General features: G+C 45.8%; 3 protein-coding genes across 4 annotated transcripts; 1 reads left to right on the top strand and 2 right to left on the bottom strand.

Moving 5' to 3' along the window:
* Window positions 1–93: 93 nt before the first annotated feature.
* On the bottom strand, window positions 94–4,226 carry xkr8.3 (XK related 8, tandem duplicate 3). Its single transcript, XM_056417937.1, has 3 exons — window positions 3,617–4,226; window positions 1,745–1,932; window positions 94–1,667 (listed from the first exon to the last, which is right to left on the bottom strand). Exons 1-3 carry the CDS (start codon window positions 3,940–3,942, stop codon window positions 907–909), a joined length of 1,275 nt encoding a protein of 424 aa, XP_056273912.1. The 5' UTR covers window positions 3,943–4,226; the 3' UTR covers window positions 94–906.
* A 1,848-nt stretch (window positions 4,227–6,074) lies between these two features.
* On the top strand, window positions 6,075–13,432 carry srsf4 (serine and arginine rich splicing factor 4). Of its 2 annotated transcripts, XM_056417900.1 has the most exons (6): window positions 6,075–6,276; window positions 7,943–8,217; window positions 9,938–10,044; window positions 10,464–10,678; window positions 10,818–10,895; window positions 12,490–13,432. In XM_056417900.1, the coding sequence occupies exons 1-6, from the start codon at window positions 6,170–6,172 to the stop codon at window positions 13,004–13,006; spliced, it is 1,299 nt and encodes a 432-aa protein (XP_056273875.1). In that variant the 5' UTR covers window positions 6,075–6,169; the 3' UTR covers window positions 13,007–13,432. The 2 variants fall into 2 exon arrangements, with proteins under 2 accessions (XP_056273875.1, XP_056273884.1); XM_056417909.1 differs by lacking the exons at window positions 6,075–6,276; window positions 7,943–8,217 and adding an exon at window positions 8,328–9,503.
* Window positions 13,433–15,111: 1,679 nt separating this feature from the next.
* msto1 (misato mitochondrial distribution and morphology regulator 1) lies at window positions 15,112–22,930 on the bottom strand. Its single transcript, XM_056417887.1, has 14 exons — window positions 22,770–22,930; window positions 20,787–20,916; window positions 20,566–20,635; window positions 20,245–20,320; window positions 19,742–19,799; window positions 19,493–19,643; window positions 17,714–17,828; window positions 17,450–17,584; window positions 17,222–17,374; window positions 16,537–16,668; window positions 16,258–16,442; window positions 15,842–15,946; window positions 15,636–15,748; window positions 15,112–15,549 (listed from the first exon to the last, which is right to left on the bottom strand). The coding sequence occupies exons 1-14, from the start codon at window positions 22,851–22,853 to the stop codon at window positions 15,287–15,289; spliced, it is 1,770 nt and encodes a 589-aa protein (XP_056273862.1). The 5' UTR covers window positions 22,854–22,930; the 3' UTR covers window positions 15,112–15,286.
* Window positions 22,931–23,456: the final 526 nt, after the last annotated feature.

Here is a 23,456-nt window from a genome sequence, read left to right as displayed (position 1 = left end):
ACACACACACACACCCGGAGCTGTCACTTTAACTGTGACGCTGTGACAAGTTTAAAGTGTAAAGTTGCTGTAACAAAGACAAACGAAACTAACTAGAGTAAAACATCGGTGTCACTTTAATGATGACGGAGCAAATGAGGTAAAATATTATTAACAGCCGGTTGTGACCTTGACTTTCGCTCTTTTTTTTTTTTACCTTGAACCAGAAACAAACTGAAAGCATGAAAAACATTTGGAATTCACTTTTAAGAAACCTGAAAAACAAACTCCCTGGAAAAATGCGTGTATCACGGACTGTAAACAGAAACTTAACCATGATGAGTCCACAGAGCGCCGTCACCGGCCATAAATACTGGAGTCGACGCTTAAAGACCGCGGCACGCCGTTCAGGAAGGTTTTAAAAAACCTGTTTCCTGCAGTAACAGAACAAAGACGTGATGAAAGGAAAGCTCGCGGTCGACGTCCTCCAGCAGCAGCCGGAAGAACTCAGAACTACAAAACACCAAACCTCAGATCTACAAATGTAATACAAATAAAATGCATTCATTATCTTCATCATATTATTTTGTGTAATATTTTTGACAAACAACGATGTGGTCTGTAAACGTTTCCCCTACGACTCGTACCGTTTTACTTCACGTGTAGAGATAATAAAATGCTATTTGCTTTCTGTATAAAATGCATTAAACAGCTTTTAAAGTAGTTTTCAAGTTGATTCCTGACGATGCAGAATGAGATCAGAACATTTCTCTTTTAGATTAAAGGTCAAACCTTTCATATCTACCGTTATATCAAGACGTCGTGGCTCGATTCCACCAGCGTGACGATATGAAAGAGGTTTGATCCATTTTATAGAAACAGACTCGACCCCAGGAGATGACCTCGCGTCCACACGTCAAGAAGCCCTCAGAGGCGCGGCGGCTCCGCTCCGCCGGCGCCCTCGCCGTCCGCGTCGAGGCCGTTCTCCGAGTAGAACCGAGCGGCGTGGCCGGCCATCCGCCTGTTGAGGAGCCGGGCGGACGGGGCGCCGTCCTGGACGGAGAAGTCCCTGAAGGACGCCGGAGCGTCCGGCAGGTCGTCGGGGCGGCCCGGCTCCCTCGCCGGCGGCGGCGGCCTCCACAGCTTGGGGTGGAAGCGGCAGTAATAGAGCGCCTTGAGGAGCAGACCCAGGAGGTAGACGAGGGGCAGGGCCACGACCAGCGCCAGGGCGTACGGCTCCGTCTGGATCGGGTCGCGGTAGCACCACCAGGAGGTCAGCAGGATGGCCCCGTCGGCGGCCATGAAGGCGTGGTAGATGGCGCCGCGGCTCCGGGTCCGCCCCTCCGCCACGTTGAACCAGCTGAAGTACCAGATGAGCCCCACGGTGGCCCGGTAGAGCCGCTCCCCGCCGACGCTGTCCATGAAGTCCGTGCCCTGGCGCCGGGCCCACAGCGCGAACACGGCCCACAGCGCCAGGAAGTGGGCGGCGGCGGCGTAGCCGGACAGCGCCGCGGCGAAGAGGGCGACGGCGGCCACGCGCGGCGCGATCAGCAGCAGGTTCCACAGGAAGTAGATCAGGGCGGCGCAGCGGCCCTGCTCCGCCTTGTCCGGGAGGAAGGAGCGCAGCGAGCGGTGGTAGTCCACCACCATCCAGGCGATGGAGGTGGTGGAGGCGGCGACGCTCACGACTAAAACACAGAGAGAAAAGGAGTTACGCCGGCGGCGCCACGAACGCGCGGCGGCGGCGGCGGGCCGGAGCACTCACGCTGCACGGCCCGGGCCCGGTTGGCGCGCAGCATGACGTGGATCATCAGCGTGAGCTGGGGGGCGCTCTCGCAGAACGTCTCGATGAGCCGCAGCATGCTGAGGTCGTGCGTCAGGTAGACGGCGTACTCGGAGCCGCCCTCCCGCTGCCACCAAACCCTGAAGCCCTGGCGGATGGCGGAGATGTGCCTGCGTGGAGCGGGGAGAAGGTCAAAGGTCAAGGGGAGAGCGGGAGGAAAACCGCATTGCGTACCGCTACGATGGCGAATTCTATTCAGTTTATTTTGCAGAGCCCAATATCACACATTTTGAATGTGCCTCAGAGAGCTTTACAATCTGTACACATAGACGTCCCTGACCTTTGACCTCACATCGGATCAGGGAACACTCCCAAGAAATAGAAGAAAAAAACCTTTTAGAGGTAAAAAAAAAAAAAAAGGAGATCCCTCTCCGGGATGGACAGATGAATAGAAGTCATGTGACCAGAATGAAGCGTCACAGAGTTACTACACATTCAATGCAAATAGATGTGATCCGGCGTGCCGAGAGCCGTTTGGTGCTGGCCACGCCTCGTTAACGCGTCGTGGCGTGCATGGAGTTCTCTTCCAAGTCACCGGTTTACTTTGTGGCCACACCTGACATGTGAAGTGTACGATCACGACACCTGTCGAATATTATTTAGCTCCTGCCTCCGTGGGAATATGCAGGCGTTCTTATTCAGAGAGAGAGAGAGAGAGAGAGAGAGAGAGCTGAGCCAAAAGGTGCATTGCTTTAGTTGTGATGAGATTTATTTTATTTGATGTAGCAAAAAAACGTTAAATACATACACAAAACAAATAAACTCTATTTTACGATTATACGGTATGTTACGGTATGTTACGGTGTGTTACGGTATGTTAAGATATGTTACGGTATGTTACGATATGTTACGGTATGTTACGATATGTTACGGTATGTTACGGTATGTTACGATATGTTACGGTATGTTAAGATATGTTACGGTATGTTACGATATGTTATGGTATGTTACGGTATGTTACGGTGTGTTACGGTATGTTACGATATGTTATGGTATGTTACGATATGTTAAGATATGTTACGGTATGTTACGATATGTTATGGTATGTTACTGTATGTTACGGTGTGTTACGGTATGTTACGATATGTTATGGTATGTTACTGTATGTTACGGTGTGTTACTGTATGTTACGATATGTTATGGTATGTTACTGTATGTTACGGTATGTTATGGTATGTTACTGTATGTTACGGTATGTTACGATATGTTATGGTATGTTACTGTATGTTACGGTATGTTACTGTATGTTACGGTGTGTTACTGTATGTTACGATATGTTATGGTATGTTACTGTATGTTACGGTATGTTACGATATGTTATGGTATGTTACTGTATGTTACGGTATGTTACTGTATGTTACGGTGTGTTACGGTATGTTACGATATGTTACGGTATGTCACGGTATGTTACTGTATGTTACGGTATGTTACGATATGTTACGGTAAGAAAACGATGTCCTCTACTGTCTATAATGCAGCTCGTTGCTTTCCACCTGCTGCTGTCATGACGTCATTAAATCTCCGTCCAGGATTTATTAACATAAGTTATTCTGTAATTCAGAAAGTAAAATATAAACTTTAATGAAATTCTGATTCATCAAATAATACACTTGTGGCTCTTATAATAGTGAATTGATTGGTGTAGCTAGTTTTAAGTAAGTAAGTAAAGCGTATTTATATTGCACTTATCACAGACTGCAGTACAGTGGTCAATTAAAGAACATGTCAATAGTTAAAAGAGCAAAGTAGAATAGAATCGCATTGTGTTCTGGTGCTGAGGGTGTGAGGGTCTACCTGCACAGGAAGCCCAGCTGCAGCACATGCAGCGCGCAGGAGAGCTTCACTCGGTCCCCGAAGAACACGGAGGCCCCCTCGGTGCGCGCGCGGAACCCCAGCAGCTCCCGGTCGTACGTGAACCAGAACCAGCTGAACGTCTGGACCACCACGGACGACAGGACCATGAGGCCGACCAGCACCCCGAACCAGACGAGGTCCCCACGGCTGTAAAACTCGGAGGCGACCCACACGTCCGAGCCAAAGTCCACCAGGAAGGTGCACAGGCCGACCAGAGAGAAGGCGAAGTCGACCCACGAGTATTTTGAAAAAGTCGCGCGCTCCATGACCGTTGGTTTCCGTTGCTCCGTGTGCTACTCGACCAACCGCCCGACCTGTTGCTGGTTAGCTACCATTCGGCTAACGTCCCGGACCGTTATCTCCTCCCGTAGCGCGACTCTTCATTGAGGAGATAAGTTACCGACACTTTAACTTTTTTGCCACCGTCACTTTAACTTTTTTAGCCGCAGTCCCTTCAAACAGCTGACGTAAGAACGTCGCCGGCATGGCTTCAGGAGGAAAGGGTTTCTAATAACCGACCCTGGGGGGGTTGTGGTGACCACCCCCCCTCCCTCCTCCTCCTCTCTGTGTGTTGTGACCCCAGGGTTGCCAGGTCTGTGTGACAAAACCAGCCCAATGGCCAATCAAAACCAGCCCAAAACCAGCCCAATGGCCAATAAAACCAGCCCAATATCAGAACTCAAAATATGCCCGTGCCAAACCATATACACTGCTTTTAAAGTCCATGTCCATGTGTGTACGTGCTGATCTGGAGTTAGTTTGGTAGGATTTGGCTATAAATAAATTATTTCATTTAAAATATGGATTTTTATTTAAAGACATTCATGTAATTAGCATGCAAAATAGGTCTACCCGAACCAGCGGACAAAAAATTCAACCCGCGGCAACACTTCAAAAGTAGCCCATTTCCGCGGGAAAACCGCGGACCTGGCAACACTGAGTGACCCCCTCTCTGTCGGTTAGCCCCTCCCACCGCGGCTCGTGCGCGCTGCGACCGGATGTCAAGAGTTTTGTTGTTCTACCGGTAATGTGAATATATTGAAAAAGATATTTAAACCTGAGAAAATAAGATTAAAAGTTGAAAATATAAAATATGCTACTGAAAAATGAAAACTAAAATAACTTATTCAACAAAAAATCGTTGTTTATATTGTTATTATTGTTTTTATTTCGAGTTTATTGCTGAATTTGTCAAACCAAAACTTGAATATTCAGGTTCAAATATTTTTTTGGCCTGGATTTTGCTCCATAGGTTAGTAGATCGTTTGATTTGTCCGTTGGTATTTTCAATATGTCAAATGTTGAAACCGTGGTTTCCAGGCTCTCAAATGTGTTGCTGGAAAACAACTAAGTACATTTAATGTAATGTATTATTATGGTACTTTTGTAGTTTGACTATGTTGAGGAAATGTTACTTTCTGTATTCTTGTTGTTCTTAGTTTGTACTCTAGGTTGAATGCACTTATTGTAAGTCGCTTTGGATAAAAGCGTCTGCTAAATGACATGTAATGTAATACTCTAATCTGAATCTGAATCAGCTTGTACGTGTGCACATACATGCAATTTAAATGTACGCTCTCCACATACATACATGTCATGTACAATATAGTGTTGATCTGCACTTCACACATCTCATTTGTTTGCACTACACACATACACACACATTGCATTTCATTAGCTCTGCACTCATACACACACTTTGCTTTTTGCACTCTGTCTATATTTAATATTTTGTGTATTTTATTTGTCAGTGTTGTTGTGTGTTGTGTATGCATGTGTGTTGTATATTTACATATATATTTTGTTTTGTATTTTACTTTTATTTTACTTGTATACTTCTATATCTTTCATCCCTGTTTCTTACATTTTGTGTTTTGTTTTTACTCTTGTGTGTTGCTGCTACTGTCACGACAAATTTCCCCTTGGGGATTAATAAAGTATATATCTATCTATCTATAACAGGATAAATATAAAAAAGACATTGAAGACAGCAGAATAGCAACATGTATGTACAATATAAAAACAACAACAGTGACCAAAACATGCATTTGTTTACCTTTAGAGCCCTTTAAACTGTACCGTTTAGTTACTGCAGATTCAGATGAATAAAACTAATTATTGTCATTAACTAAATATGATGTAATATTTGAGATAAAGTACATTCATTCGTTAGAGTCTCTTGTACCATCTTCAACATTCAAGTAAACACAACAGTATTTTTCTAGAATAGCTTATTTCAGAATCTGATATAATTGCATCATAATTAGAGTCCTTATTTAAACTGTTACTTTGCGCTGATTGGTTAATAAATACCTGCGAGGCTGAACTCGGGCCCTCTGAACCCGGCGCGGAGGCCACGCCCCCTCCAGCAGCAACCTATTGAATCAAAGGGGCGCGTGAACGCGTCTCCGCAGCCTCGCGCCTCATCTCTGCGCCCGTTCGGTTTGAGCCGGATCCCACATTTCGCAAGGTTAGCACACGCGAGCTAACACGATGTCGAGGGTGTACATCGGAAGACTGAGCTACCGGGCCAGAGAAAAGGACGTGGAGAGATTCTTCAAAGGCTACGGGAAGATACTCGAAGTCGACCTGAAAAACGGGTAACGTTGAGCCCGTCTATCGATGTCCGTTGTGGGGCGAAGCCGCGGTTATTGTCCCGGTGCAGGCCGCACCGCGACCATAACGTGCCGCCTGGGCCTTCTAGCTGGCTGCAGCCTGCTAATGCTATGGAGCATGTTGTGTATACATTTACCCACAAAACAGCCCGTATTGCAATACATAGCCGTACTACGACGTCTTATTGTGTCTTAGCGTGTGTTCTTCTTCATGCGCTACTCACGTAAAGGTGTGTGCTCGTGCGCGTTTGGCGGCCACGGCTATCTAACGTTAGCTAGCTGCTGTCTGCTAAGGTTAGACGTGGCAATGTCACAGGCGGGCGCGTGTATGACAAGCAAACCTTCCGCGAAACAAGTGCAACAAAATGAGCCTCAATCGCGTGTAACTTTCATATCGGATCCGCTTTCTACTTTCAACGTGGCCTAACATCCCCGGTGTGTGCGCGTGGCCGAGCTGCGCGAGACGCGATCACGCCTCGAGACTCCAGGTTCACATGTCTTTGTTCAGCAGTGTTGGCGGTGAATAAGAAATAACATCGCACAGTTAAATGTTGACACAAGCTCAAGCTCATTCCCTGAGTTGAGCGGTTTGGACATATTTCACCCACGATGCATTTTACTGTAACATCAGCTGTTTCTATTTTATTACTGCATACATTTAATTATTTTACGTCTGCAGTTAAGAACATGAACAATGTTTAATACAACATTCAAAAGAGTAAATTCTATTATTTGAAGTTTTAATAAATGGCATTCCCCTCAAATTCCTCAACAAATGCTTTAAAGATGCATAATCATTTCCTGAAATGTATCCTTTTATTATTCACACTCGACAAATCCCAAAATTAATGCACGTTAGTGCTGCTATTGTTGTCTGTCAACCAGTAATAAATATATAGTTTACAATCAAATAAGTCAAAATATTTCTTTTTCGAGAACCTCGACTGGTGGATGTTTGACCGTTTTACTTAACCCTCCTGTTGCCTTTGGGTCAATTTGACCCGATTCAATGTTTCACCCTCCTGTTACCTTTATATTTACTAACATATTTTACCCTTTGGGTTCAATTTGACGCCAGCAATTAAAACCTCCAGAAAATTATTAGAATTAATATTGTTTTCCAAGTTTAAGTGTGAGGCACTTTATGTTTGTTTGTTGACTACCGAAAGAACACCGACATTAAACATTGAATTAACCCTAAGGCGGCAGGAGGGTTAAATATTGATTCGGGTCAAATTGACCCTAAGGCAACACAAGGGTTAAACAACCAATTGTTGCTGATTAGTTTTCCAATGCCGATATAATCTGTGAATCCTTTGTATGCATCAACATCCGAGGAGCAATGTTATACCCGTCCATGAGACATTGAGCTTTTCGCACTTGTCTTTCAAATTAGACCGCTTGGAAGATCTAATCTTAGTTTCCGAATAACATCAGCTGTTGACGAGATCTGTAACCAGGTCCCGCTGCTCAGGGAACGTGACGGCATGACCTAAATGTTTGTTGTTGTTCCGCTGTTGAGTTACCGGTGGTGTGTGTGTGTGTGGGGGGGGGGGGGGGGGTGTTCGGCCAATCCTCCTTCTGCATTCTCGATAATTAACATCCGAATCCTCCGTCGCCAGGTCTTAACATGTTCTCTTCTTTTATAAAGGTATGGGTTTGTTGAATTTGATGACCCACGTGATGCAGATGATGCTGTGTATGACTTGAACGGCAAGGAGTTGTGTGGGGAGAGGGTCATTGTGGAGCACACCAAGGGACCCCGTCGGGATGGAGGTTATGGTGGTAGTGGCGGCAGCGAAAGAGGCGGCGGCGGGGATAGAGGCAGTGATAGAGGCGGCGGCGGCGATAGAGGCGGCGGCGACAGAGGTGGAGGCGATAGAGGAGGCAGCGATAGAGGAGGTGGTAGCGGCGGCGGCGGAAGAAGTAAGTGTTCAACGGAGAATTGTGTTTCGTTCACTTTTATTCTGTCGTTTGATGAGGGGGTTCATTCATTGCAGGGAACCATTGATCCAAATTTCAAAGGGACAAACATTTAAGTCCTTGGTGGCTGATGTGCATTCAATTTCTGTTCTAGTGTTTTCAATTTAGGTTTCAGCCGACAGTATCGACCCATGAGCCGTAGTCTCTGTGGAATCGACCTCCGGCTTTCCTCGAGCATTGCTTTCCAAATTGTAACGGGAAAAGTATATCTACACATGAATATAAAGACACTGAATTATTTACTTAACCCTCCTGTTACTTTCACATTTACTAACATATTTTACCCTCGGGGTCAATTTGACCCCAGCAATTAAAACCTCCAGAAAATTATTAGAATTAATATTGTTTCCCAAGTTTAAGTGTGAGGTACTTTATGTTTGTTTGTTGACTCCCTAAATAGCCCTTTAAATATATGAAAAAGTTGATATTTCTTATATGTTTGACACAGTGAAAAACAGCCTGGGGTCAAATTGACCCCAAAGAACACCGACGTTAAACATTGAATGGGGTCAAATTGACCCTAAAGGTAACAGGAGGGTTAAAGAAATGATAAATCCCCCCACCCCCCTTTAATGCAGCAACAATCAGGTTGCCTCATCTGAACTTCATCAGTATCGACTCTCCTGGTCTCAAGGGGTCCTCCAGGTTTTTCGATGGCCCGTTCAACATTACGTCTGTTTCTAGGCGGCACACCCCGGAGCTGCAATTAATGTTTGATGAGCGCTCCATCTCATCACGGTACCCCACTGTTGTGTTTTTTTTTTAGTTGATTATGCGTGCGGAGAGATTTCCACAGCATGACATGATCAGATTTGTGTGCACTGGAGCCACCAATGACTTAAAAGATTTCTTGGGTTACAATTTGATCTATTTGAAAATAAAGTAATATGTGATGGGGAGATGGCTTACTGATGGAAAGGATATACATGTCTTAATTTGAATACTGTAAACATCACTGTTTGATTGCTAAATATCTTGTATCGTATATATAATGTCATTCCGTTTTTTATTTTATTTAAAAATGATTGTCAATTTTAAAGGTACAGATTTAACAAAGAACCTCAATGTTTTAATTGAAAGAGTCCTTTGCCGACTGCCTGCCCCTATTGCTGGCCATGGTGTCCCCCCTTTCCAAGAGTGTGGTTTGACCATTCTGGGCCCCTGGGCAGACCAAAAAAGGGAGCCATTGTGAATGAAGACCGCTTTTCCCATTAGGCCACGGCCGGGTGGTGAGGATGCCATGGGGTTAGGAACAGATGTGGGTTCAGCTCTTATAGGTGCCTGAAAAAAAAAGAACATGTTTTGTAACAGTGAAATGTTGTTAGATAAGATAGATTAATAATTTTAGTTCACCGTAAGTACTTCCTTGATCAGATATATTTTTGATTTTTATTATCTTAAATTTGAAGAAAAGGCATATTGACACTTTAAATACATTTTAAAAATCACAATGAAATAAGTTAGGCTTTAGAGTACACTTTTTAATTTGTAGACTTTTTTCTTTTCTTTTTTGGTAGGATGTAACTTTCCCCCCTTTTTGTTTCCCTTTTCCCAAGTGAATATTCATATATTTTGTAGTCTAGCTTGGGGTTCATTATTAATGCACTGCCAGAGTTTCTTTTTGGTCCTCATTTTTTCTGTCCTTTCCTTGTTACCTTAAAAGGTGGATATGGTCGCTGGGGAAGAGACAGATATGGTCCTCCCATAAGGACAGATTATCGGCTCATTGTTGAGAATCTTTCCAGCCGCTGCAGCTGGCAGGACTTGAAGGTATGAAGCTTTCTCTTTCTCCGAATGTTAAGAAGCTAATGTCCAAGGATCAATAAGTAATGCACAAAGTGTCCCTCAGAACATATTTAGAGGTGTATATATATATATACACAAGCTACCCGGCCAGTTTAACGTGATGCACTCAAATAGTTTGTCTGAAATGCTTCACTTGATGCTGCGTTTCCTGAACATTGACAAAGAATGTTGAAATGATCATTGCTGTGCACGCTACGACAGAGTAACAACTGATAACTACAAACAGAGGGGGCCCAATGGAGCCGTTGGTGTGCTTTGGTCCCCCGTAACAAAAAAATACACAACATTGGAGATGGCTATGCATTTCCCCCTTTATTGAGTGTCACCTTGTCGGACATGTGTGTTCTGAGCATGTCCATAAAGTCTTTACCTTTTCCCTGAAGGACTACATGAGGCAGGCAGGGGAGGTGACTTACGCCGACACCCACAAGGGCCGCAGGAACGAGGGGGTGATCGAGTTCAGGCTCTACTCTGACATGAAGAGGGCTCTGGAGAAGCTCGACGGCACCGAGGTGAACGGCAGAAAGATCCGGCTCATCGAGGACCGCCCCGGAGCCCGGCGCAAGCGCTCCTATTCTCGCAGCCGCAGCCACTCCAGGTAACCCCGCGTCCTGTCGCCGTAGAATGAGGGCATTTAAACTGGGCGTAAAATTTGAGAAAGGAGCGTAGAGTCTGAGATCAAAGGGTATTGGGCATTCCCACGGGTGTTGTTGATAATTGTTGGTTTGTGTTTTCAGGTCTCGCTCCAGGAGCCGCAGGTCTCGCAAGAGCCGCAGCCGCAGTGACAGCAGCAGCCGCAGCCGCAGCCGCTCCAGGTGAGAAGTCAAAACAGGGTTCGTACGCTCATGGGAAACCTGGAAAAGTCATGGAATTTTTAAATGGTAATTTCCAGGCCTGGAAAAGTCATGGAAAAAACTTAAATCATAAAAGTCATATTCACGTGTTCATTTACGCCGAGTTTGAAATAATTACCGTATTTTTTGCACTATAGGGCGCACTAGATTATAAGGCGCACTGTCAATGAATGGTCTATTTTTGATCTTTTTTCATATATAAAGCGCACCGGACTATAAGGCGCATTAAGCGGAAAAAAAACAGTCATAAGTCAGTCGATCAAACTTTATTAAACGCGTTCACAATAATTCTCAACATTATTCAAACGACGAGACGGTAGTTCGTGTGCGGATAGAGAGATTACGTCTTTTCATAAAACGAAAGCACCAAGAAGGACCGCCTCGAAAGTCATTGATATTCATGTCCTGTGCTAACGCTGTTGCCTTCAGTCGAATAGAGACTGTAGAGACGCTTCTACCTGCTGCTCTCTGTTCAATAACCCACTGTTCAATTTTGTCCTCTAACTGTGGCCATCTCGCTTTGTTCCCGCGGAAACTCTGTGTGGTCTTCTTTACTTGGCGCAGGTCATCTTCTTGCTTCCTCCACTTCCGTACCATTGATTCATTGATGTTGAATTCTCTCGCAGCTGCTCTATTCCCATGTTCTACTGCGTGACTGATAGCCTTGAGTTTGAAGTCCGCGTCGTAAGCGTGTCTTTTGACAGGTGCCATACACACACTGTAATATTATGGTGAAGCACAGTATGTATTACTCCGCGACGCTCCTGGCTACGGTAGCCGTAATGCTGCAAGCGGTGCGGCTTTGTAGTTTACCAAAGTCGTACTAAAACATTTTGACTTAGCGCCGTGAGCGCCTTGTACCACACAAAATCGCTTAGAGGTCAGTAAACAAAACCAGAATTAATCCATATATACGGCGCTTCGGATTATAAGGCGCACTGTCGTTTTTTTTGAAAATTAAAGGCTTTTAAGTGCGCCCTATAGTGCAAAAAATACGGTAATGGTTTTTTTAAAGAAAGATGCTCAAAATATAAGCCGGCGTACGCTCTCAATACGCAATATATTCTAAATTTTTCATGTTTATACCGAGATTTCAGTTTGGTCGTGGACATTTGGTTTAAAGTCCTGGAAATCCACTGGTGTGTAAGAACCCTGTCAAAACTATCAGAGGGGCGTGGCTTTTCTGTTCTGATGGAACCGCCAATAAACCGACTAACTCTGAAAAGCAGACGTTTAGATCAGTTTGTGCATCGGGACAGAGACGTCCTCTTTCTCGCTGCATTCGATCTCCCAATTAAAGATGTTGGCGCTCCCCGTCGGTAAGAGGAGAGCATCTGTTCCTCGGAATAGATTTCCATGAAAGTTGCTCTGTGCAGCTGCTGCCGGCCCACGGCTGTTTCATGTGACCTTTCTGTCGACTGGCGCCGTGAAGAGCCGCGGGCTGAACGCGCCAGCGGAGGAATAATGATCCGCCTAGTGGCGTTAGTTGATTTATTTTGATGGAAACCTTTTGGGCACAACGAGGAATCACCGTTCTGTCTGCTTTCGTCCGCAGGGCGGCGTCCCTCTCCCGCAGCCGATCCCGTAGCAAGAAGATCAGGAGCAAGAAGGAGGAGGAGCGCAGCAACGGCGCGCCGAAGAACAAGGAGCGCAGCAGGAGCCGCAGCCCCAAGAGCCGCAGCCCCAAGAGTAAAAAGATTAAGAAAGACGAGAAGAAGACCAAGAAGGATGATTCCCGCTCCAGGTCTCGCTCTCGCTCCAGGTCTCGCTCCAGGTCTCGCTCCAGGTCGGGGATCAAGGATCGCTCCAGGAAATCCATCTCCAAGGGCCGCGAGGCGCCCAAGAGCGACGGCGAGGTGGAGCGCGGCTCCCGCTCTCGCTCTCGCTCCCCCGTCGAAGCCAATGCCAGCACCCGGTCCAAATCAAAGTCCAAGTCCCCCTCCCCCGCCAAACCCCGGTCCCGCTCCGCCTCGCGCTCCGAGTCCCGCTCAAAGTCCCGTTCTAAATCTCGCTCCAAATCCCGATCCAAGTCCCGCTCCCAGTCTCGTTCTCGCTCCCGTTCCCGCTCGTAGTTCAGATTTTGAGCCGTTTTGTCTTGCGCCCCTCATCCCAGTGTCCCCCCTCCTCCTCCCCCTCCTCCCTCCCCCTTTACATTCCCTAAACCCCCCCACACTACCCACGCCTCCTGTTTTTTTGATAACTAGCTGTAGATGATCAGGCACTCAACGTCTTTTATGCACACGCTACTCCATTTCATTTGACTTTTACTCTGCGTATTTTTTCATTAGAGCCGTCTCGTATGGGGTTGTAAGATAACAGGGTGCAAATCTCAGTTTTATAAGTTTAAATGATGGTATGGTGCGTGTCTTAGCCTTTTTTAATCAAACGTAGAAGCATACTGTTAAGTCAAAATGCCGGGTGGGAGTGAATTCCACCATCTCACATTTTTTGTGAACTCCTTGTATCATCTTATTTCAGATTAAAAGACACCTGTTCTACATTTGTCATTGGGCTTGAGTTTGTGTTTTGGTCCCAGCTTTGTGTGATGCTCTCGTATCTTTACGGGACAGTTGGGTCACATGTTAATCGACAGAGGTCTGAGGTCTGGCTGAAAAGAGTCCCAGAGACGCTTTACTCCGGTTTATCATCGTTTATCAACTTTCTTTTAATATTTAGTTTTGTGTTTTATTAAAAAAAAATTTACTGCTCTGATGTGCACCACTGCTGTGATTTTTGAAATGTCCCCACTGTGGGACGAATAAAGGAATATATCATATTAACTAAAACTCATTCAGAAAATGACCTTTTGGACAAATCCAGTTTCTGTAGATGTGCAGAGGGACTGGGAGCCATTGTTTAACCTTTTATGGTCTTTAACGATCTTTGTCTAAAACTAACCATGCCTAAAATGTCTTCAACTATGAAACTGTAAAAATACAAAGCATTTGTGATAGCCGGGTTATTTATTTAATATAAAATGCATCTGGCCATGAGGTCGAGATGAGATTCTTGATGAGCGACTTGTTTAGACACAACTGACGTGGGAAAAGTCAGTTTTTAAATCTACGTCAGTGATATGAGGCCATATCTAATCACTGATGGGCTGACAACATTCATTAGGTGTTGGGTTATAAATTGAAACTCAAAGGTGAAACGAATGTATTGCCAAGCAATGAAAACTATCGGATTCAACAACTCTTAAACTCTGGTGCTGAGCCAGGCGTGTCGACTAGCAGGCAACGAGGACTGAAGTGGGAACATAAAAAGATCCGACACGAGTCATCTGATCAGCCTTTATCGAGCGCCTGATTGGACGGCTTCTACCAGGTGACCTTGGCTTCACGCTCAAATAATTCAGTTAATTTTGTATTTGCTGATATCACAAATTATCCTCAGAGGACATCAGACCCAGCAGGTCCAATGGACCCGATGAGACGAAGTCACAAAGACTCCAGGGAGGAAGCAGAGTTAAAGTGATAGAGATGAAAATTCATCCATAAGGAGAGAGGTGCTCAGTGTATCCTAAGCGTCCATAAGGAGAGAGCAGAGGAGAGAGGTGCTCAGTGTATCCTAAGCGTCCCCCAGCAGCCTCTCAGCCTATAGCTGCATCTCTAGGTCTGGACCAGGTGAACCTGGTTCAGGTCTAACTATAAGACCATCAGGAGGAAAGTCTTCAGTCTCCATGAGGGGACTGAGTCTGCCTCCAGGACTGAAGGTGGAGCTGGTTCCATAAAAGAGGAGCTTGATTCCTGAAGGCTTTGGCTCCTACTTTAAGACTAGTCTAGGAACCACAAGTAGTCCCGCATTTAGTGAGTCGGCCCTCTAGTGGGGCAATATGGTACTACAAGCTCCTTAAGATATGATGGAGCATCACCAATCAAGGCTTTGTAGGTGAGAACATTTTTAAATGTGATTCTTGATGTTATGGGGAGCCAGTGCAGAGCATCTAGTGCAGGAGTGATGTGATCTCTTTCTTAGTTTTAGTGAGAATACGAGCTGCAGCATTCTGGATCAACTGGAGGGACCTAAGAGATTTATTAGAGCAGCCGGATAATAAGGAGTTGCAGTAATCCAGTCTCGAAGTAACGAACGCGTGAACCAATTTGTCTGCATCTTTTTGAGACAATATGCCTGATTTTTTTAAATGTTATGTAGATGAAAAAAAAGACTGCTATGATTCATGGTCGGAGCCACAGGCGAGACGAGCATCCCGATGTAAACAGACATTTATAGCGTCCTTCGTATAAAACACGGTTACAGACAATCAGTCCACATGCGGCTCCAGCCGTCGCCTCATGTTCCCGCTGCTCTCTGTGGGCGTGTCCTTCAGTGCATCCAAGAGACCGCCGTTGTCAGTCGTCGTCGTCGTCGTCCTCCGAGGAGGTGTGCGCCGCCCCGCCGCTGAGGTCGCGGTAACACCGGCCGAGCAGGCGCAGCTCCTCCAGGGCCTCCTTGTAGTCGTCCATCTCGGGCCCCTGGGAGAGGAAGCTGGGGGCCACGCGGTGGAGGTCCAGAGCGCTGGCGCCGCGATGCAGCTCCGACAGCCACGAGCCGACGGCGGGGCTCGACTGGAGGGACGTCAAGACGGGCACCGAGGAGACCGCGGGGGCCCGGGCTGCACAGACGGAACAATGATTCAAAAGTTGAAGAAAAAGTTGCGTCACGCCACAGAGGAAAGAAGTGAAATAGAAACGCGCTCACAGCCTGGAGGAGGATGCCGGCTCTGCAGGAAGCCCTGAGCGCCGAGCGACTGGCTGAAGATCTGAGGGAACGGCGGCGTCAGCAGACTGGGCGACGACACAAACTGCAGAGCGCTGTGGAGGGAGCATCGTTGGGTTGTAATATATATACATATATATACACATATACACACTCTCTTCCCAGAACAAGTGGCGGGGGCGACTCACAGAGGAGACGACGGGTAGAACGATTGGATGTAGGACTCCAGGACGTCCTCCCCGCTGTGGAGCCCGTGCAGATGGCTGTGTGGCCGAGTCCCCGGAACCACGGAGCTGCGACACAGTGAACGTGATGGTCGGTTTAAGGGGGGGGGGGGGTTGTCTTTGGTTCATTGACTGTTTTGTTCCCTCTCTAAACATGTAAACTCAACGTTAAACGGCCCTCGTGCTCAAACTCAGAAATAAATGTGACCATAGTGCTTCTCAAGAAACCAAAACAATAAAAGTCCCCAAAGGGTTTAGGATATAAGAACCATAAAGAGTGTGAGAAATACAGATTCTAAAATAAATATTCAGAAAAAGGTGGATTTAATGATGAGCCTAAAAGTTGCGGTGCATTATTCCATCGTTCAGAATCTTCTCACCTGACGAGCCGCTGTCCCTCGAAGCCCCTGAGCGTCGCCCACTGGCCGTAGCAGCGGCCGTCGGCGGCTTCGGGGCACGCCGATAGCGGTTGCCAGGGCAACGCGTCCGCACAGGCGCTCAGGGCGTCGGGGAGAGAGCCGCCGTGCATCATGGGAAAGGGGAGGGCACCAAAAGCGGCCACCACCTATGGGATCGCAAATCACACGAGAGGCTCCTTCATCTGGACAAAACAAATAGCGGGGCTAATCTGGGAGAGAGAGAGGGGGGGGGGGGGTCACCTTTCTGCCAGACACGGCGAGCGAGTCGGCCACCTGCCACATGGGGACGCCGCCCTCCTTCAGCCTGTAAGGCAGCGTGAGGGCGTCGAGGGCCAGAGCCAGCACAGCGCTGGAGTGGTACCACAGATGAGCCTGAGAGGGTCAGGGGTACATGCTCATCCATGATGACAGATTTAACACCACAATCATTAAACAACATTCTATTTCAAATGAATAACCGTGTGGCGCGCTACTTCAGAGAGGCTTCTTTTTATTCTCATGTGTTCTCTTTCATTTATGCATTAAATGAAATGTAGTCGAATCAAAACGTCACAATGAGGCAGTGAAAAGCTCTTAAAAATATGAAGTCTGACAGCAGTAAGATGACCACTAAACATGTCTTTGAAAGTCTAATAATAATAATAAGTTATAACAATAATAATTATAATACTAAAACATAATTATAATAAAAATAAGAACAATAATAATTAGAATAATTGTAATACTAAAACATAATTATAATAAAAATAATTATAATAATAATAATTGTTATTATTATAAGTCTAATAATTATTATTATTATAATAACAATAATAAAACATAATTATAATAAAAATAATGATTATAATAATAGTAAAAACAATAATTGTTATTATTATTATAATAAGTGATTTGAAAAGAGAAAAAATAATAAAGTAAAGCTCACGTCATAGTTTAGGAGGGGGAACACCGTGGGAGCTGAGGGCCGCCGCCCCAGTCCACCGCGCAGTGTCAGCGGGCAGAAGAAGGAGCTGTGTTCGGCCATGTTGACCACCCCCAACGCGCCGTTCAGCACGTGGTAGAGCTCCCTCATGGGGGTCTGTGAGGGCGGGACAATGAGTACAGGAGCACGCCGACAACCTGCTTTTCTCGAAAGCGGAACGCCGCGACTCACCGTGTCCGGGTGGCTGACGGGCGCCATTCCCCAGGTCAGGATGCCTCGTCCGCCGTACGAGTCCCGCAGCATCTCCGTGACCTTCGACCCCAGGCCGGCGAAGCCATCGGCCAGGTCGCAGAAGATCTGGAAACCCTGGAGGTTGAGAAAACGGCGCGAGGAAATGCGTCAGCAACGGTTTGCCTGAAGACGGAGCGCTTGGGAAGTTTAAAACAGAAACATCTTATTTAATATAACACAGTTAAAAAATTAAAAAAGAGTGACCTGAAGGTAATCACACTCCTCTACAAAGAAGTGCAGCTTGTCCTCCAGCTGCTCGAGCACCGGCCCGTGCAGGAGGGCCTCTCCCTGGCCAAAAGACTTCAGGCGGTGAGTCTCCCTGCACACAAGTAAGAGACGTCAATAACAACAACAACAATAGAATATGACAGAATACATTCATCACCATCTGAACAGGAAGGGCGATGGATTAAGGGCGAGCAGTGGATGACGCGGTAGCAATAGCTCTACACCACACTCTGCAACACCTGGAAAGCCGCAGAACGTATGCCAGGATGCTTTTCCTGGACTATAGTTCTGCCTTTAATGCCATCCGCCCGGGAAAACTAATCAAGAAGCTGACAGACCTCGGCGTCCCAACTCCCACCTGCAACTGGATTCTGGACTTTCTGACAGAAAGACCCCAGGTGGTGAGAATGGGAGGACGGGTGTCTACCGAGCTCACAGTCAGCACAGGACCCCCACAGGGCTGCTGCCTGAGCCCCAAACTATTCACCCTGTACACCCATGACTGCACCTCCACCCAGGACAACACCATCCTCATCAAATACGCCGATGACACCACCGTCCTGGGGCTCATCAAGGGGAGCGGGGATGAGTCGGGCTACAGGACCCTGGTGAACAACATCCTGGTCTACGGAGAGGAGAACGACCTCATCCTCGACACAAACAAGACCAAGGAAATAATACTGGACTTCAGGAAGAACCCTCCCCCTCTACAGCCTCTCATCGTCAAAGGGACTGAGGTGGAGAGGGCTGACGGGTACAGATTCCTGGGAATGCAGGTGACATCTGACCTGAGCTGGACTCTTCACACCACAGCCACAGTGAAAAAGGCCCAGAGAAGGCTTGATTTCATCAGGGTGCTCAGGAAAGCTGGTCTGAACCGTCGCCCTCTCACCCAGGCCTATAGAGGACTGATCGAGAGCATCACTGTGTGGTATGGAAACACCACCCAGGCAGAGAGGAAGGCTCTGCAAAGAGTCATAAGGACCGCGGAGAGGATCACAGGGACACAACTTCCGTCCATGGACTCTATGTATGTGCAGCGCTGTCGGAAAAGAGCAGAGGGAATCATTGGAGACTCACTTCATCCAGCTCACTCTCTGCTCCGACACAAACACTGCACATACAACCTGAGACACAGCGGACAGCATCGTCACCCACAGGACACGCCTCTTTAACAGCTTCTTCCCTGCCACAGTCAGACTGATGGCACAACACAGCTACTGAGAAAGAGGCACTCCTTGAAACTGTGGAAAATGTGCAACACTTACAATCAGTGCAATAGCCCCACACAACCTTCCCCCAACATCTGAACATGTGCAATATCCCCATATCACTGTCCCCTCCCCCTCTTTCTTTCCTTTTACAAGCTAGGTACAGCACTAGCCTACTTACCTACTTATTACTGTTAGTACTGTGAATATTGCATACACTTTACCACACTATGTACAGTGTGTTTTTTGTACGGTGTTTTTTTTTAGATATGTTTCATATTTCTATTATTATTACGGTTATTGTTATTATAGTGTGTTTGTTTTGTACCTCTTGACTCGGAGAACCCTGCAAAAATAATTCCGATGTGTCTGGACTGCTGGTCTAGGCACAGATGGCAAATAAAAAACCTTGAACCTTGAGCAGACTTTGAGACGACACCGCCCTCTACTGGAGAGAGGCGGTTCCTGCACCAGCTTGTCTGGAGGGAAATCGCCACGCCTCATGTTTTTTTGCCACACAAAGTGAAGGTGGGGGCCTCCTCACCCGTCGTGGTTGTACTGGTGGATGACGGAGATGGTGCGGGGGTGCAGGTGGATCCTGAGGAAGTCGGACCACACCTTCACGCTGCCCTCCAGCTGGTAGCCCTTTTGGACCCGAGCCAGCTGGCTGTTCACGGTGTCCGAGCGCACTGCACCTGTGGAGGGGGAGAGGGGTGGAGAGAGTTTTCGAGAATGGTCACTGCTTACGTGCGACACTGAATCTTGAGCATTTCTTCCTTGATGGTTTTCTCACCCGGGCACTGAGGCTGAGGACTGGCGGAAGACTCCTCTTCGCCGAGGATCTCCCCTTTCTGGAGACAAGGAGAAGGAGAACTGTTTACATCAAGCTGCAGACGAGGCCTCTACCCGAGAATTATTTTAAAAGAACAAACACGCCATCAAATAGATGGACTCTTGTCATATATGATGAAAACAGCCCATATGAAACACAGTTATTCCATAATTATTAAATAAATAATAATGATTCCATAATAATTAAATACACAATAATTCCCCCAGTATATTTAGTATTTAATTCTTTAGTATTGTTCTTGTGTTTTATATTTATTTTCATTGATGCTCTGATGTGCACCGCTGCTGTGATTTTTGAAATTTCCCCACTGGGACAAAGAAAGGAATATTTATATCATATCATATTACACTAAAGATTGTGGTGGTGGTTTCCTTTTGATCGCTATGGAAACGTAAAATCAAGTGGAGACAACATTGTGAAGGAAAGTCACATTAAATACTCACATCCAGCCGGTCCAGGTCTTCGAGGAACGAGTTCTTCTGAGCCGGACTTTCTTCGACCTTCAAGAGGTTTCCCTCCCTATTTTTTTTTTTTTAACAAAACAGCAACATTTGGTTTCAATAACGGTGTGAAAAAAATGTAAAGCTTTCATAATGGACACATCCATCAATGTAGGTTTTATTCATTACGTTCTTACGGTTTCTTTTTCGTAAGGCCAAAAACAAAATGTGGAACAGAAAGAGTCGAGCAGAGGCTTAATGTTTAAAACGGTGAAATAATCTGCCAGTGTACACATGTAGACGTGCGCAGAGGCCGGTACTCACCATGTGACAGCCGAGGTGTCGTTGCCGGCGTCGTACAGACTTCCCTCCTGCCGTAGAGTCCGGAGGCTTCCTGGTGGAGGAGAGCAGCAGACACATCCAAGTTACCCGAGTCTAACTAACGAAAACCAAAATGACAGAAAACTCTTCATCCTGTACTTAAACGAAGACATGGAACGTACATAAAATAACATTTAAAAAAGCATGTGACGGGATGAAGTTACCTTTGAGGTCCATGGCGATGAGGCGAGGCGTGTGGGTGACATGTCCGCCCGTTGTCTGTCCTTCACGAAACAGGACGTCGCTCTGGACGTGGCTCGGCGCCATCTCGCCGTCGTACGATAAAGACGCATCCTGCACGCAGACACAGACTGTGATGAGACAGAACTCCATCGTATTCATTCATTTGCATCAAAACGGTTTAGTAACAGTGAAAATAAACTACATTATTTTGTACACTTTATATGTCTGTTTTTGATAGATTCCATCATCATCAGTATTGCTGATCAGCATTTTCCTATTTGTTGGCTGAGCTGTTTATTTTGCATTTACACAATTATGTCGTTTTCAAATATTTTACTTGACTAGAAATACTCAACGGTGAGAATACTCCAATGAAATTCACACATTCAGACACTTACTAAAGTAAAAGTACATAAAGGGATAAGTATTTAGTTGTTCAACCTTTTCATTTGAGGCCACTGTATTCATATTACCACAGTTATATATATATATATCTGTGGTAATATGCAGGCACGTGCACAGACATTTTGGGGGGCAGGTGCTCAAACCAAAAAAAAGGGCACCCATCGCCAAAATGATTTTTCCAAGTTAAGGAGTTGGTTGCTAGCAACACTTGAAACACATTGTGTCGTGAGAAGACATGAGAGTTGAACAAAATGACATGTTTTCTATTAACAATTACAATTTATTTTCATTTACAAAATAATAGGAGCCAAAAATGCCATATAATAAACAACGTACTAACCTCGACCGTTCGGTCATGCCGGGAAATATCAAACTTCTGTAAAAACGTGATAAGGCCTCAATCTGATATTTCCCAGCATGACATCACTCTTGGTTAGTAAGAAGCTATTACAAGTGTTGTTTTTTCTTGCGTTTACTCTTTTCACCCTCTGCAATTACTCATACAAGATTGATCTTTGTAAAACTGGAACAGACAAAACAAAGAGAAACATACCACATAAAACAATGTGGCACATGGATAGCATGACACCGAGAGCTATTGTTAGCATAGTTTAGCTGCTCTGCATACAAAATTGTCTAAATGGCATTTATAAAACAGATATCTCTCTCTCTCTCTCTCACACACAAACATGACGTCAGTAAACAGCTGGACTAGGCTTTGAAATCACGGATTTCGGGAATTTGTGTTTGTTTATTTTTTTTAGGAAACGACGGACCAGTTGTGACGTAATATTTTCAGTTGTGGTTAATTTATCACCAAACAACGTCAGGGGACAAACACCGTCATGACTCATGACCTGTGTGTCTGATGCTGCGGGTCAGAGGAGAAGGAGGTGCAGCCGTTTGGTGGCGCGAGGAGCACTGCGCGGAGGAGGAAGTGGAGGAGGAGGAGGAGGAGGAGGGCGCGGCGGGGGGAAGAGGGGGGGGGGCTCGTGAGCGCCGCGGAGCACGTCGGGGCGAAATTCTCACAAGAACTCCAATAAATGCCCCGACAGATATCCAAACACATTTGGGAGGACTTGATGACAGAGACTATTTTTTATTCTTAAATACTTATTAATGAAAAAAAGTGGGCTCCAGCAAAAAGGGCACTTTTCTCATCCAGGGCAAAAGGGCTGGTGCTCGAGCACCACTAGGGCTCTATCTGTGCACGTGCCTGGTAATATGAATACATATATATATATATGTTTTGTGTTTTTATCTCCTGTATAGACTGTCGGGTAGTTTGATTTATGATAAGATCATCATATATTGTAGTCTCTTTTTCCCGTTTTGCTCCCTGGAGGGTGTTGCGGTTTAAGAAGCGACCGTGTTAACTGGAGACTTTGAACCGAACGCGTCCGAATACGTGTTCTCTACCCTGTTTTCTGAACGGCCGTCGTAACCACGCCAACAACGGACGCGTTCGGCTGAACATTCGCCAGTTAACAGGGTCGCCTGTTACACCGTAACACCGGCTACACGTACCGAGCTAACGTTAGCTTAGCCTAGCCGCTTACCTGTAAATTCCACCAGTGAGTCCCAACAAAGTTGGAATAGTGTCCCAACTGAAGCGTGATGACTTCTCTACAAAAGTTACTCATCGTGGCGGAAATCAACAATCGGGATCAAATGTGAAGTCGTCTATAAGTGTGAGCATAGTGAACATGTTTGAGAATGACAACACTGACAACAACCTAACATGACGTTGTGCCTGGAACGAAGGAGCTTCTGTGATTGGCTTAGAGAAACGGAGGAAGAAATGTGATTGGATGTGGGTAAGTGACGTAGGGGGAGGTATGGTTGCACCGTGCATTAGCTTCACGTGCGCAGAAAAGAAAATGTCCACGTAGTTAGTATAATGTTGCTATATTGTCGAAGGAGAAATTGTTAAATTATATAAAAACGGTTTGAAATATTGTAACTATTGTTACTGTTATACTATATACTGTTTTAGAATACCCAGAAGGTGCATCAGCAATACAGTAAATACAACAAAATATGTACTAACATCTTTTTTAATACTGACATTTAAAAAATGGTCTGGTATTTAATTGAGTGTTTCCATGAATATACAGGACTGTCTCAGAAAATTAGAATATTGTGATGAAGTTCTTTATTTTCTGTAATGCAATTAAAAAAACAAATGTCATGCATTCTGGATTCATTACAAATCAACTGAAATATTGCAAGCCTTTTATTCTGAT

The sequence above is a fragment of the Pseudoliparis swirei genome, chromosome 1 (genome assembly GCF_029220125.1).
Source record: "Pseudoliparis swirei isolate HS2019 ecotype Mariana Trench chromosome 1, NWPU_hadal_v1, whole genome shotgun sequence".
In the NCBI taxonomy this organism is placed as follows: Eukaryota; Metazoa; Chordata; class Actinopteri; order Perciformes; family Liparidae; genus Pseudoliparis; species Pseudoliparis swirei.
The sequence above is the reverse complement of the archived record's forward strand: the minus strand, read 5'-3'. Positions and strand labels throughout refer to the sequence as shown.